The 14,584-nt window shown below is 37.7% G+C and overlaps 1 protein-coding gene across 2 annotated transcripts in view; it reads left to right on the top strand.

Annotated features, from left to right (window-relative positions):
• Positions 1 to 14,254, top strand: part of olfm1b (olfactomedin 1b) — a 28,996-nt gene extending 14,742 nt beyond the window's left edge. The window contains exons 4-6 of one of the 2 annotated variants that reach the window (XM_084138182.1): positions 904 to 1,123; positions 3,858 to 3,964; positions 12,779 to 14,254. In XM_084138182.1, the coding sequence (XP_083994308.1) occupies positions 904 to 1,123; positions 3,858 to 3,964; positions 12,779 to 13,453 (1,002 nt within the window). In that variant the 3' untranslated portion in view covers positions 13,454 to 14,254. The remainder of the gene's footprint in view (positions 1 to 903; positions 1,124 to 3,857; positions 3,965 to 12,778) is intronic. The other variant, XM_084138183.1, reaches the window with a different exon arrangement.
• The last annotated feature ends 330 nt before the right edge of the window (positions 14,255 to 14,584 follow it).

Below are 14,584 nucleotides of genomic sequence, written 5' to 3'. Positions count from 1 at the left end.
AAGCACTGGTAAACTAAAAGATACTTTAATGAAATGTCTATTGAATCTTGTAAAGCATATATTTAAATATATTTGTAATTATTGCACATTTGTTATGAGGAAATTGCAATTTTGTACATTAAAAAAAGAATCACCTTAAGAGTAATATCAAAAAACACGTTATCAGTAATCAAGTACTTTACATGTGCTTTCGTATGCAACACATCAAAACAAGTGCTTCTTTAAAGCGCAACAAAAGATGATTAAAACAGAAACATTTAAAAAGTCAAATTTAAAAAGTAAAACTTTTGACAGTATTACAAAGTTCAAAGTGTGTTAAGAAACATATCTGCAATATCTGCATATCTTAAAAAAATATTATTTCAAAATTTGAAGCACACTTCTTTTTCACAAGCATCTATAGAAGAAGGGGTCCGTTTTTGCTCTAGCGAGATTCATTTTATTTATTTATCTAGTTGTCTGACATGGACGAAACTTGCACGTCACCTGCACAAAGAAGATCTTTCACGTTCACCCAACAGTACCTGACCTCACTGATGCTCAGGAGCAAATCACAGCATCCACATCCCAGAATCTAGAAAAACCTTCCCAGAGGATTGACTCAAAGCTGTTATTCAAGCAAAAGAATAACTAACTCATTATAAATGCTAATGGTTCTGAAATGAAAACATATATTGATGTGGTGTGTAGGTGTCCATATACTTTGGGGCATATATAGTGTAAAAAAAAAAAAAATTGCTGTAAACATTTACTTTTAAGAGTTTCCAGACAGACTGATGCACTCATGTACAACACTGTTCAACATCAAGACAGTTGAAACCAGTGTAGACAGCAAGGGTTCAGACAGGCTTCAGTGTACAAGCAAGCCAGACTTTCCAACTTTCCCACATTACGTATTTGCAGGCCATAAAGGCAAAAATGGCGGAGCTGCGTCCGCTAATCCCCGTGCTGGAGGAGTACAAGGCTGACGCCCGGCTGGTGCAGCAGTTTAAGGAGGAGGTGCAGAACTTGACGGCCAGCCTCGGCCTCCTCCAGCAGGAGATGGGAGCCTACGACTACGATGACCTGCACTCCCGCGTGGTCAGCCTGGAGGAGCGGCTACGCGCATGCATGCAGAAGCTCGGTAAGACACACATACACAAACTAATGTTTTCTCAACATGGTTTAAGCAAGCAGGACATGATCCTGGATTAACATTGTTTATTCGTTCTGGAATTCTGAGTGTAAACAATAAGCTAAATCAACAACATTTATGGCATAATGTTGATCATCACAAAAATGCTTTACTTTAATTTAACCCCCATAACCAAAACGGGGTGTGGATTCCTCCTATTGACTGACAGATAGACAGAGGGAAGAGTCGCCAACAAGTTTTGACGACAGTGTTGTCAAATATCTATTCCGAAGCTGTAGGGGGAGCTCTATAGAGAAACCTGTGAGCAAAAAGCGAGGAAACAGAGAAGAAATTGCCAAAACTGCATAGCGCCGCTTTAACCAATGAAACTGACTGCAGGGTAGGATTTACGCTGAATAGCATGCTAAGGAAAATGGCAGTTCAGGAGATAAGCTGTTAATAAGAATATGAAATGAGATCGCAGAGCCGGGCCATCTGTAATTCCCCAACCAGAACTTACCAGACAATGGGATCTTTTTAGTTTTGCACCCAGCATCACTGCCCTTTTCTGCCCTGCGAATCTCGAGCCCCGGGACACCCACGTCACTTAGAACAGCTATAGAGTAAAAAGCTTTGGGGGTGTTGATGGACTCGATATATATTGCATGTTCGGATATTCATACTACAAAATATTCTGAGGACCATGAAAGTTTTTTGAAAATGATCAAAAATGCTGGCAGTGACTGGCCTAAAAAAAAAAAAGGCAGGAAAAGTTACGCAAAAGAAATCTCATGATAATTCGTATAATTTTTCTTATATTTGACAAATTTTTGGCTTATGTGTATAATCTCATTTGTACGTGTTTACGTATGTTTAAGTGTGAACCTTCATGCATACTTTGTTTTTGATGATTCAAAAATCATCATCACATTCATACCACCATACCACCAAATTACCACCTTGTGAAATGGTTGAGATCAGGTAAAAATACTCATTGTTTCAATATTATAGCCACAAGACGTACACTTTAGACATGTTGACATGATTTTAGTTGGAAAAAAAATCGCTGACTAACCATTTCTGTGTAAAGTTAAATCCAATTTTACATGACAACACAACAACTGTAAAAAAATGGGATTTCAACAGGTTTACAGCTCAAATAACTTACAATTTTATTTGTTCGTCTAACGTTTTTAAAATGTTACTACTTGTTTTAGAATGTTCAAACGATCAAAACTAACGGCACCACATAATGTTTGTACAGTGATAAAACGAACGTTCCCTTAACATTTATATAACCAAAAAATTAAAAAAACACATTTGGAACATTCAGAAATAACCTTTCATAACTTAATGTTAACATTAGCCAAACATTCGTAGAACATATTTTTGTCTCTTTATGTCTGTATGTCAGCTATTCTCTCATTTGAGTCAGAGACATAGCGGATCCTTAAATGAAGCACAACAGAGAACTCTCTTGACAAGTCTCTTGAGCTAAAGAGTGAAGTTATGCATTCACCATCACAGCTTCCACTTCCCAGCACCCACACACATCGGCACCTTTTCTCTGGTGTGTATCATCTTTCTCTCTTCTTCACACCGAGTTTCTGGAGGAGAAATCTGGGCCAGTTTCACTGAATGATCAATATGGCTTTAAAACAACTCGGATTTATTTCTCTGTTTCACACACACTTGAGCTTCATCCATGTGTATCACTTCTGATGAATATAAAGCCTTTACAGGGAAACCAAAGGAATTTCACATTTTCCCATGTAAAATTTCATCCTACACGTGACGTGAACGAACTTGTATTCGGTAGAGGAGAAGATGCATTACTGTTACTTTAAGTGAACGCAATCACTAACATTTACATCAGAAATGTATAAATCTAGTTCACTTCTGATTCCACTTGTTCAAATATAAATCCTCAAATGCCATTTTGATGCAATCACATGAGATTGCGTAAGACGATTCTGCAGTTGGAGTGAATCAGGGCTTTATTCTAAAGATAGTAGCGTAATGATGTAGGCCTGTGTGTTGTGTAGACAACAGATTACAGCTCAGTGTGTTAATCTCAAGCATGTGTGTGTGTGCTGAATGGGAGAGGCTGAGCAGGAAAATACACCATGATTAATACACTGCACTATTAACAACACAGGATGTCAAACACCATAATGTTTGACATTTATCTTACGTTTTACCTGTACATTAATCTCTCTCTGTCACAGAAACAAAAAACATGTATTCATAAATGATCTATGAAGGTATACATTCACCAGCTCAACCACTTTGTGTTACTGTATGTCAACATGAACAGCAAAAAAGACTATTAGCTTTCTTAATACACCGATCTTATTGTGAGCAACTAAACGTTTGTTAGTCGTTCTAAAGCAAGTTTGTCTTTATAATCTTTCACACAGATTTATATGGGTTGGGATTGCCATTTCATGTTGACTTAAAGAAATAAAACATTGAGGTGAAAGAGAGGTAGAGAAACACAAGCGAATGTTTCTCTCACTCTTCGCCATGAAAGATCATAATGAAGCTCAGTGTGACTCAATTAAAGTCATTTAACCAGAACCTTCACTTCAAGATATAAGATTACCACAGTAATTATGACTGTAGACTCATCATAACATCACTAAACTCATTAAACGTGTGTGACTGTAGGCTTCAGGTTAGAAAGTGTGTGTGAGCGTGAGTGTATGCGTGCAATTAAACGTGTGTGTTGTGTGTATTGCAGCTTGTGGTAAGCTGACCGGCATTAGTGATGCAAACACTATTAAAACATCCGGGTCTCGGTTCGGATCCTGGATGACGGACCCCCTCGCTCCTGAAGGAGACACTAGGGTGAGTAAAAACGATTATGGCTACATATACAATTTTATATGTATTGAGTTACTGTTGCCTTTCTATCAGCTGAACCAGTCTGACCATTCTCCTCTGACATCAACAAGGCATTTTCACACACAGAACTGACGCTCACTGGATATTTTCTCTTTTTCGGATCATTCTCTGTAAACTCTAGAACTCTAGAAATCCCAGTAGATCAGCAGATTCTGAAATACTCAGACCAGCCCGTCTGTCACGAACAACCATGCCACGTTCAAAGTCACTTAAATCACCTTTCTTTCCCATTCTGATGCTCAGTTTGAACTTCAGCAGATCATCTTGACCATGTCTACATGCCTAAATGCATTGAGTTGCTGCCATGTGATTGGCTGGTTACATATTTGTGTTAAAGGTCCCGTATTATGCCCCTTTTCACAAGATGTAAAATAAGTCTCTGATGTCCCCAGAGTGTGTATGTGAAGTTTCAGCTCAAAATACCCAACAGATCATTTTTTACAGCATGTTTAAATTGTCATTTTTGGGGGCTCAGAAAAACGCGTGTGTGCCCTTTAAATGCAAATAAGCTGCTGCTGCATGGCCCAGGGGGTGGAGCTTCATGAGCTCGCGCTCAGTCTCTCAGGACAATTTCATCTCACGGAATGATGATAATATCAGAAACTCTCAGTAACAGTGTTCATTTCGAGTCGGACAATAATGCCTACAGAGTCAGAGTGCTGTATAGAGATGGAACAGGTATAGTTTAGTAGTTTAATTACGGTTATTATAACGTATTTGTCATCTGCTTGTATTTATCCATTATTTATTAATAGCCTACAAGTCTGCTGTTTCAGACCAGGTCCGAATGATGATCAAACATATACTGATGAGTTTAATAAAGTTTATTGTACATCTCACAAAAGATGAAGCGTCAGTTTTACTTCAGAAAATCACCGTAAGAGCGGAGTAAACACAGTAAGTTATAAGAAGTTCGCAAGTACATAAACGAATTTCGGTAGAGTTGAGGGAGCATTCCTGTGGGCGGAGGTTAGTCAAAAAACTGTTCTAGTGACGTCATTAAAGAAGGAAGTAGAGGGATGTAGTCCAAATGGGCCGTTCAATGTAGGCGACTTCTGTTAAATAAAATATCTCGCTTGGCATTGAACTTTGAGCTTTATAATTTTACAGATATTATGTATACTCTAACAACAACATTACACACTAACTAAAGTTTGAAACATGGGATCACGAAGAACGGGACCTTTAACGAGCAGTTGAGCCGGTGTAACCAAGTGGCTGAGTGTATAATAGTCCAGTCATTTTAAGCCAAAATGGGGGTCAACCTTGAACAAATTGCAACAGAAGCAAGCTTAACTGATTTTGCATCCTCATTATGTCCTGAGTAAGGAAAAAACAGCCCAGAAGAATCCCATTAGGGGAAAGTTTCGAAAAGACCCAAATATAGCCTATTCATACGCCTATTCATTCTTTTTCTTACGTGAATAGGGTAAAAATATTTAACCTTTAGATATCACCATGAAAATTACTGAGTTGATTACTTACATCAAGTCAAACAAAAAATGTATTACAAGTAACAATTGTTTGTTAACATGGACAAACGGTGCATAATCTAATTACGTATGTGCTAATTTGCATGAATACAACAACAGATCTAAACATTGGGTATAGCCAGGTGAAAACGTCTTGTTGATATATAACAGTAAAATACTTAATGTTAAGGTCTGAATGGAACCAATTTCATGGTGATATCTAAAGGTTAAATTTATTATCCTATTCACGTAAGAAAAAGAATGAATAGGCGTATGAATAGGCTATATTTGGGTCTTTTTCTAAACTTTCCCCTAATGGGATTCTTTGGGGCTTTTTTGTCCTTATTCAGGACATATTGAGGATACAAAATCAGTTGAGTTTACTTCTGTTGCAATTTGTTCAACCTTTTTTCATAAAATGACTGGACTATAAAGAAAGAAATATATATAGCACTTAAATGTTTCATTTTCCTATGGGAAAAGTTGAACTGAAACATTTGGATGTATATTTTGCATTTCTCAGGATTTGGTAATGAATACAAGTGTAACTTCCTTCTATAGGACATACAGGATTCATTTCTGATATTCTTTAGAATGCAAATAGTGGAGGATATCTGGTTAATGCCTGCAGTAAAAACCCACGAGCTGCAGCTGCAGGCGAACGCTTTATAACCATGTTGCTTCAGAACCATCAAGAAAAAACACAGAAAAACAAACCTCAAGGCCGAGCCGTCTTACACAAATGCAAATACACACCGCTTGAGGAAAAACTCGCGTCCTATTTCCGTGTGCACGGAAAGAAGTTAAACGGCACAATGAAATTCTTCACCCTTATGCATTTGCAGAAAATACTTCATCTAAATATTTAGTCCATCAGGATCACTAAAAATCTTTAAAAGTCTTTCATTCGAATTCAGCTTCAACAAATTAAATCGAAAAATATATTTGAATAAAGACAAAACACTTCCTTTTACTGTATATAGGCCTAGTAAAATTACATATATGGGAACGAAAGAATAAAAAAAGAACCAGTTCGTACCAAGCTTTAATTTACTAGTCGGATATCTGTGGAGTTGAGGCCAGGTCACTGACACTCACAGCGGCACAAGGGGAAGATAAGCGAGGCCAAATAATTTCCCACTCATCCAGACATGAAGCGCTCCGGCGGGGCTCGTAATGGAGAGCGCAGGGGGGCTTCTGATAACGGGTGGAGGTTAAAACACTGCAGACTGTGCTGGAGGAATGAGGGCAGCTGGAAATGAGCCTGAGATGTTCCTGATGATGGCCTGTGCGCCGATTCCAAGCCTAATCGTTTCTCAGGCATTTCTTAAAGTGTGAAAATCGTGTTTGGTGATGTTGTGTGGCTCATGCAAGCATTCGATTGGCTTTGCAGAAGTGTGCTATCATTTTTTACCTGTTTAGCTATCGGGTTACAGGGCATTGTGTTTAAAGATCTGGGCCGGTTACAAATGTTAAATGAGCTCCCGTGGCCAGAGACGAAACCCCAGGTTGCAAGAGACTGTTCCTGTAATAAATATCCTGCAAGCGGTTTTACATTAAAGTGTGGGCTAAATGACAAATTGGCAATTAGCAGTTGGCATCCCAGAGCTATATGCTGCATATGCTTTAACTTGTGCTTTTATAAGAAGTTTCTCAGCAAATAGCTTTGCCAGTTCTCGATGAGAAGTTCAAAATCACTAGTCATTAGTTTCACAAGCATCTCTTTTGTTTCAAGTGGAGCCAAATGATATCGAGCTCTCCCTCTCTGGGTGTAATGGGTGGAGCTGCACCTCTGTGGACTTAATGGGCGGGGCTTGACCTAATTATGTTCAGGGATAGGGTTATAGAGCTGGTAAGTCCCGCCCATCTGTAAAACCCCAAGTGGACCTCTAGGTTGAAAAATCGTCAATGCAAGTGAATGTGAGAAAATAATTTTTTTCTGGTCCCGTTTGAATTGTGCCATGAATGTGAACATATGTTGTCTGTGAATTTTTTATATAATTTTTCATGTTACAAGTTTGACAGTATATTGCATGATTCTTTGGCTAGCAGTTGTGGAAAAGACATAACGAGAAAGACTACATGTCGCCTATGTGACGTCACCCCATAACACATTTTCCCTCCACTTGTCAAATCACGGTGCTAATGCTGCGATAATCTATGGAGACAGATCGAGATGCCTGTGTGTTTTGTACCCAAATGTCACCATTCAAACCAAATGGGCTGTTCTTTCTTCAGATTCCCGTCTGATGTAAAAACTAGTTGTAGTCCGCAAAGTGCTCTCACACAAAGTCTAACCGTATCAAACTTCTACCCGCTAAATTGTAGCATTCTTCACACGAAAAATTATATTAAAAATTCACAGACAACATATGTTCACATTCATGGCAAAATTCAAACGGGACCAGAAAATAATTATTTTCTCACATTCACTTGCATTGACGATTTTTCAACCTAGAGGTCCAGTGGGGTTAGCGGAAGGGGCGGGACTTACCAGCTCTATAGTAGGGTTAGGTTGTGGCTAGACCTTCAAGCTCCACCCATCTTTTATTTGGCCATTAATCACATTGAAACACAAAATCTGGATAGCTGGATGGTGAATACAGAGTTCATGCTAAAACAAGCAACTAAAAAATTAATAGAATTACATCTATGATGTGAAAAAAACATAATCAGTGTTCACATAGTTTAATGGCTAGATCTTCATGCGGCAGAATTTCTATTTACCATTATTGCTATATAGCCGACAATGAAATGTATTACTATTTTGTATAAATGCATTAAAAACAAAACACAAACTAAAATATTTATTTGAAATATGCTACCAGTGCATTTAGGCAATAAATCTACAGCATGAACATTTTTATTCATTTTGAGACTCGCAAAAGATTGTGTTCGAAAATTATTATTGTTTTTAAAAGATTAACAACAGTAATCTAAATGTTAAAACAGGGGAAAGGAGTATATACAATTAAATATCCAATATCACCTGAATAAAAAACTGGTACCAGAAAGTATTGTACTTAAATGAATTTGCTTTATATTATAACAATTTAATGACTATTTGTTATTCAACTTTATTCTCAAAGGCCATCTTATATTATGAATATAGTCAAGTCAAATGTATTTGTATAGTGCTTTTCAGAAAATACATATTGTTTCAAAGCAGCTTTAAAGAAAATTGTGGTTAATGTTTATAATATCTTAATGTGTTATAGTTGCATTTAGCAGATAAGAGCTGGTGTAGTTATAGTTAGCTGTAGTTTACATTTACAAGCAATCATTGATTTGAAATTTGTTATATAGTAGATATTACCCAAAGCAAGTATGCATGTATGCAGGACAGTAAAGCTGGACAATCTTATACATCCAATTTCATATAAAGAGCTTGTGTGTCATGCAGCAAACTTTAGCATGTGACTGTATTCACATTATAGTTTAGTTCTCATAAAGTAGTGCTTTAATAGTGCCAATTGTGGAAGGAAAACACATCTGATCTTGTCTGACATTTTGCAAAGAATTATAATGGTACAGCAGACTGGAAAACACAAAAGAATAACAAATAGTCTAATATAAAACTACACAAGCAAATAAAAAAATTGCAAAAGCTCATACCAGATCTTTGATTTAGAAACAACACGTATTCACCCAAGAATACACAATTACAAACCCAAAATCCCATTAAAGTGATGCTTTGCACAAGCTAGTTCCTCCGAAACCCATAAACGCAATTATAAATCAAGCTAGTGAATCTATAACCTTCCTTCACACCCACAGACCCGGTTTTAGTGCTCCCTCTCTCCCTCCCCCCTCTTGTTCTGTTTTTCTCACACTTTTGGGTTGGAGGCTCTTGTTCTCAAAGATTGATGAGGCCGTAGGCTGTATGTGTGAGACAGACAGAGCGTGGAGAGAGAGAAACGTGTGTGTGTGTGGGAGTGAACAATAAGCAATATCTCAGAGCAGTTTTTTGACTCTTCAAAGATAAAAAGCTCTGGCACAGCACCGTGTTGCTGTCAGAGATATCAAGCAGAGATGGATCAGCATTCAATGTCTGCATGAGCATTGAGTTAAAGCCCGAACAAACACCCTGTGGCCAACCAGAACGGTCCAATTTTAATGCTGCACTCCATATTACTACTTGTTATCTCCACCTTTTGACCATAAAGGTATTCTGTGGCTCGATACTCAAAAGCTGATTTAGAAGCAATGCTACTAGAAGCTTTACAAATCCACAAAAAGTGTCCTGGCATCACGTTCAGCAACACTAACATTTACTCTGCAAATACACCATAACCATCAGAGAGGATTATTTACCATGTTTTACAAATCCAAATGTTTATTTTTATTAACATTAAATGTATATATATATATATTAGAGATGTACTGATATATCAGACAATAATCAGTATCATCCTGATTTATTAATCGGTATCGGCTGAGAAATTTAGTATCAGTGCATCTCTAATAGGGTTGGGAATCGAAAATTGATTCTGTGAAAATCAAGTCAGGTCAGGAATCGATTACTTGTTATAAAATAAAAAAATTTATTCCTCTTATCGATTCTTTTGTGTGCATTCAAGCGCAAGAACTGCACACTCATCCAAAGTGCGCGCACAGAAAAGGGGATTTTAAAGTGATTTTAAACCATTCAAGCACAAGAAAGAAACATGCTGTTTTTTGCACTTGAACAAACAAAAATATGTCAAAATATCCTCGTAAACATAGTCGGTTATGTCTTAAGTGAACATAAACAGTTGAGAAAGAAAACGCATATGTAACAATATATTTGATCTGTGCATCTCTTAAAGTGACAGCAGCCTAATATTCCTGCTGCTGTCTCTATCGTAAAGTTACTCAAACAAAAGACAAAGAGAATATATATATATTCTTGACTGAATAACTTTTGTAACCATATTTGTAATGTATATTTTATTCATAAAGTGCAGTGTTATGTGATTACAGTTTCTGTACCTGAATACCTGAAAATCTTGCAACACTGTTTATTTCAGTAGTATCTTGTGTGATTGCTATTTACTGAGTATTTACTCATCTTCAATAATGCCTGAAATGTATATTAGTTAGGCTAGTTGTTTTTGCTATGGTATTTTTTAACTATAGGCAAAAGTTCCTTGTGTAAGTGTTCTTTAGCCTGTTGATTTTTGTTCATGGTATTCAGCTACAATGAAATGTTTTGCAATAAGACTTAAAATAAATGTGTGTTTTTTTAAGTAAAAGTTTTTTTTTTTACCTTATTGGAATCGAAATTAGGAATCGATGCACAGAATCGGAATCGTCAAAATTCAAAGGATACCCAACCTTATTAACTGTTAACTGTAAGTGAGTTAGTACATTTATTTATATAGAAGCACATATAAATACAGAAAACCTGACCGAATTGATGAACAGAAATAACTAATAATATTCCTTGTGTTGCTCACCCATTGCCAACTACATCCAAACCTAAAGTTTTACATGGAAAACTGAGCAGAACCTAGCCCAAAAATCTGTTTACAAGTTCTGTTGGGCTCGGAGCGGAAAAGAGACCTCTGATTCTAGTTCAGAGCTGGCAGAGCATTTTATACCTGTAAAAAATATGTTTTATGGTGTTATTTTGGTGTTAGACAAAGGATGAACGTCCTCAGCTGATTCTTAGCACTTCTTTGCACTCTTACGTCTATCTTGGGGGTTTATAATCGCCAATTCTGCCCAGGTCTCGCTCACAGAGAGTATGTTCTTTGTAAAGCTTTGGAACAGTTTATATTGTGAAAAATGTTGTTAAAACAATAAAATCTACTCAAATGTTCCTAATGCAGTAATATGGTGAACAACTGTGGCTGGATTTCAAAAGAAAGGGTTTGCAGTATGTTCCAACATGCAGAAGAGATTCATACAATGAACATGTATGTTGATTTATACAGTAGATGTTGTTGACTGCCTCGTGCCTCCTATAGAGAGCATACAGACGTCCCGCTGGGCCACGAGGCTCTGGAATATTCCATAAGCGTGACTGCTCCCTTTCTATTCGCTCACCGAGAGACAGAAGCCCCAGTCATGCTGGGAATTCTCCACGGAGAGTCGGCTTTTATCCGGAATGATCTGGAATTATCCCCATAGGGTTCGTAATGCCTGGCATACAGCAACTTCCTGGCTGTCAATTTTCACCGCCTGCGTTCTGCCAAAGCCAGGGGAAGAATGGACACCTTCGGTCTGGAATTTAATTAAGACCTCGCTGAACACGTCCTGATGTGCTGGCGAATTATGCCAGAACAAAAAAATCCAATGCAAGCACAGACAAAATAAAGAACAACTTGACCCACTTCGAGTAAATAGAGTGTAGTTTAAACTATACTTGAATTTTGATTCTGTGAATGTCAAGCCAGAATTTTGACCTGTTAGATCTATCTTTCTTTTATTTTACTATCTATCTATCTTTTACTCTGTTAGATCTATCTATCTATCTATCTATCTATCTATCTATCAAAGGGTTAGTTCACCCAAAAATGAAAATTCTGTCAGTAATTACTCACCCTCATGTTGTTCCAACCCCGTAAGACTTTCTTTGATCTTCGGAACACAAATTAAGACATTTTTGATGAAATCTGAGAGCTGGCTCACTTCTCCATAGGCTTCTCTGTAATTGAAACTTGCCGGCCCAGAACATTAGTAAAGACATCTTTAAAATAGTCCAAGTGACTACAGTGGCTCAACCATAAGTTTATCAAGCGACAAGAATACTTTTTGTGCGCAAAAAAAAAAACAGTGAGTGAGTTCACGTAGTGTAAGAGCGCAGCGCTTCTGGGTTGTACGTCAGAACGTAGGCTCACTATTGGCCGACGCTGGTCATGTGTGTGATGCTGGCCAATAGTGAGCCTACGTTCTGACGTAAAGGCTTTTTAAGCAACAACACTTTCAAACGAGACTTTGTCAAGCCAACATTCAAAGTGTGTCTTGATAGGCATTCAGATCCGTAGTTCCTGTTTATCTCATATTTAATTTAAATTCAGTTCAGAATGATTCACAACCATGAGGAACATCGTAAAAATATTAGATCCACATACATTCTGACTCAAAAACATCTGCTGCATGTTGTGCTAACATCCGACAGGGAATGTTTTAGGAGACTTAGTCCAGATGAACAAATACTAAAAATGACATCTTCCATATGAAAATTAATGCACATCTGGTCAGCATACTTGTTCTATCAGGGATGTGTCTCATTAACTCAACTGCTCGTATTGTACATCATTTATATAAATTAATCACTTACTCTCTCACTTCTCTTCAGGTGTGGTACATGGACGGTTACCACAACAACCGCTTCGTGCGGGAGTACAAATCTATGGCCGACTTCATGACGTCGGATAACTTCACGTCGCACCGGCTCCCACACCCTTGGTCCGGGACGGGTCAGGTGGTCTACAACGGTTCCATCTATTTTAACAAGTTCCAGAGTAACATGATCATCAAGTTTGACTTCAAGACCTCCACCATTAGTAGGTCTCAGCGTCTGGACAACGCAGGCTACAGCAACACCTACCATTACGCCTGGGGAGGACACTCCGACATCGACCTCATGGTGGACGAGGGTGGGCTCTGGGCCGTGTACGCCACCAATCAGAACGCGGGGAACATCGTCATCAGCAAGCTCCACCCCCTGACCCTGCACATCATCCAGTCCTGGACAACCAATCACCCGAGGCGCAGTGCCGGGGAGTCCTTTATGATTTGCGGGACGCTGTACGTGACCAACGGCTACTCAGGAGGGACCAAAGTCTACTACGCCTACCACACCAACTCCTCAACGTACGAGTACATCGATATCGTTCTGCAGAACAAGTACTCGCATATCTCCATGCTGGACTACAACCCACGAGATCGAGCGCTATACGCCTGGAATAACGGACATCAGGTCCTGTACAACGTTACTCTTTTCCATGTCATCCGCTCGGAGCAGCTGTAACCATGGAGGATTTAGTTTGGAGAATCTGAAAGGAACAGAAAACTGAACCCAAGACAATCCTTTTCGAATGTTCTTCAACAGATTGTTACAACACTGCAAAAAAAAAAAAAAAGAAAAAGAAAAAAAGAAGAAAAAAAATATGTTCTTCCTCAGTATTTTTGTCTTGTTTTTGCAGTATAAATATCTATACACTCTTAAATCAAGATTCATTTAATCGAGATTCAAAATGAAGTGTTTTCTGAAAAAAAATTAAAAGTTTTCACTGAAAATATCTGCCAATGGGGTAAAAAAAAAAAAAGCGTTTTCCCATTTGAATTAAGATAAATATAATTCAAATTCAAGTCAAAATGATTCATAACCCAGAGGAACATTAATCATTAGATTCATGTACTTTCTGACTCAAAAACATGTCGAGTTAATATCCGACAGGGAATGTTTTAGGAGACATAGTCCAACTGAGCAAACACTAAAAATGACATCTTCCAGATGAAAATTAATGCACATAAGTTTTTATTTTTCTGACCTCACTGGAATATTTTTGCTCTTGTTTTAAGCGTAAACTCACTTCATTTTGATCATTTTGTCAGAAAACAAGACTTCTTATCTTGTGTCATTTTGCATCTTAAGTAAAAGTATCTTGACGTAAGAATGTTTAGATATTTGAACACAAGACAAGACAAAAATACCAAGTAAGGAACTATTTTTGCAGTGAAAAAATGCTATGCTGAATGAAAACTGAACCATTTAAAGAACAATAGACATGTGAATGGAAAATAAAACACAAAATGATGAACAGATGCCAAAAAAAAAAAATGAAATAAAGCCACGCCTTTCTTTTTTTACAAAAAAACTTTTCCTTTTAGGACAGTGTCCAGTCAGATGTTTTCCAGTAGCACTAAAAAGACATTTGTCCATGTTTTTCTGCACACTGAAATACGGAGAACATTGGGATTTAGTTACGGACTAGTAGCCCACATGGAATACCCAACCCTTTCCTCATAAACTGAGTGTGTGCAGGAAAACCGATGGTGCTTCACTCGGAAAACTAACTCGGTCGGCAACCAGTCTGTGCAATATCATAAGTCCAACTTGTGTGCTTTGCAGAGCTCATTTCTTTAGATAATCCAGAAA

This window comes from Abramis brama (genome assembly GCF_963993115.1).
Source record: "Abramis brama genome assembly, chromosome: 15".
Taxonomy (NCBI): Eukaryota; Metazoa; Chordata; class Actinopteri; order Cypriniformes; family Leuciscidae; genus Abramis; species Abramis brama.
Note: the sequence above shows the minus strand (reverse complement) of the source record. Positions and strands in the feature narration are given on the sequence as shown.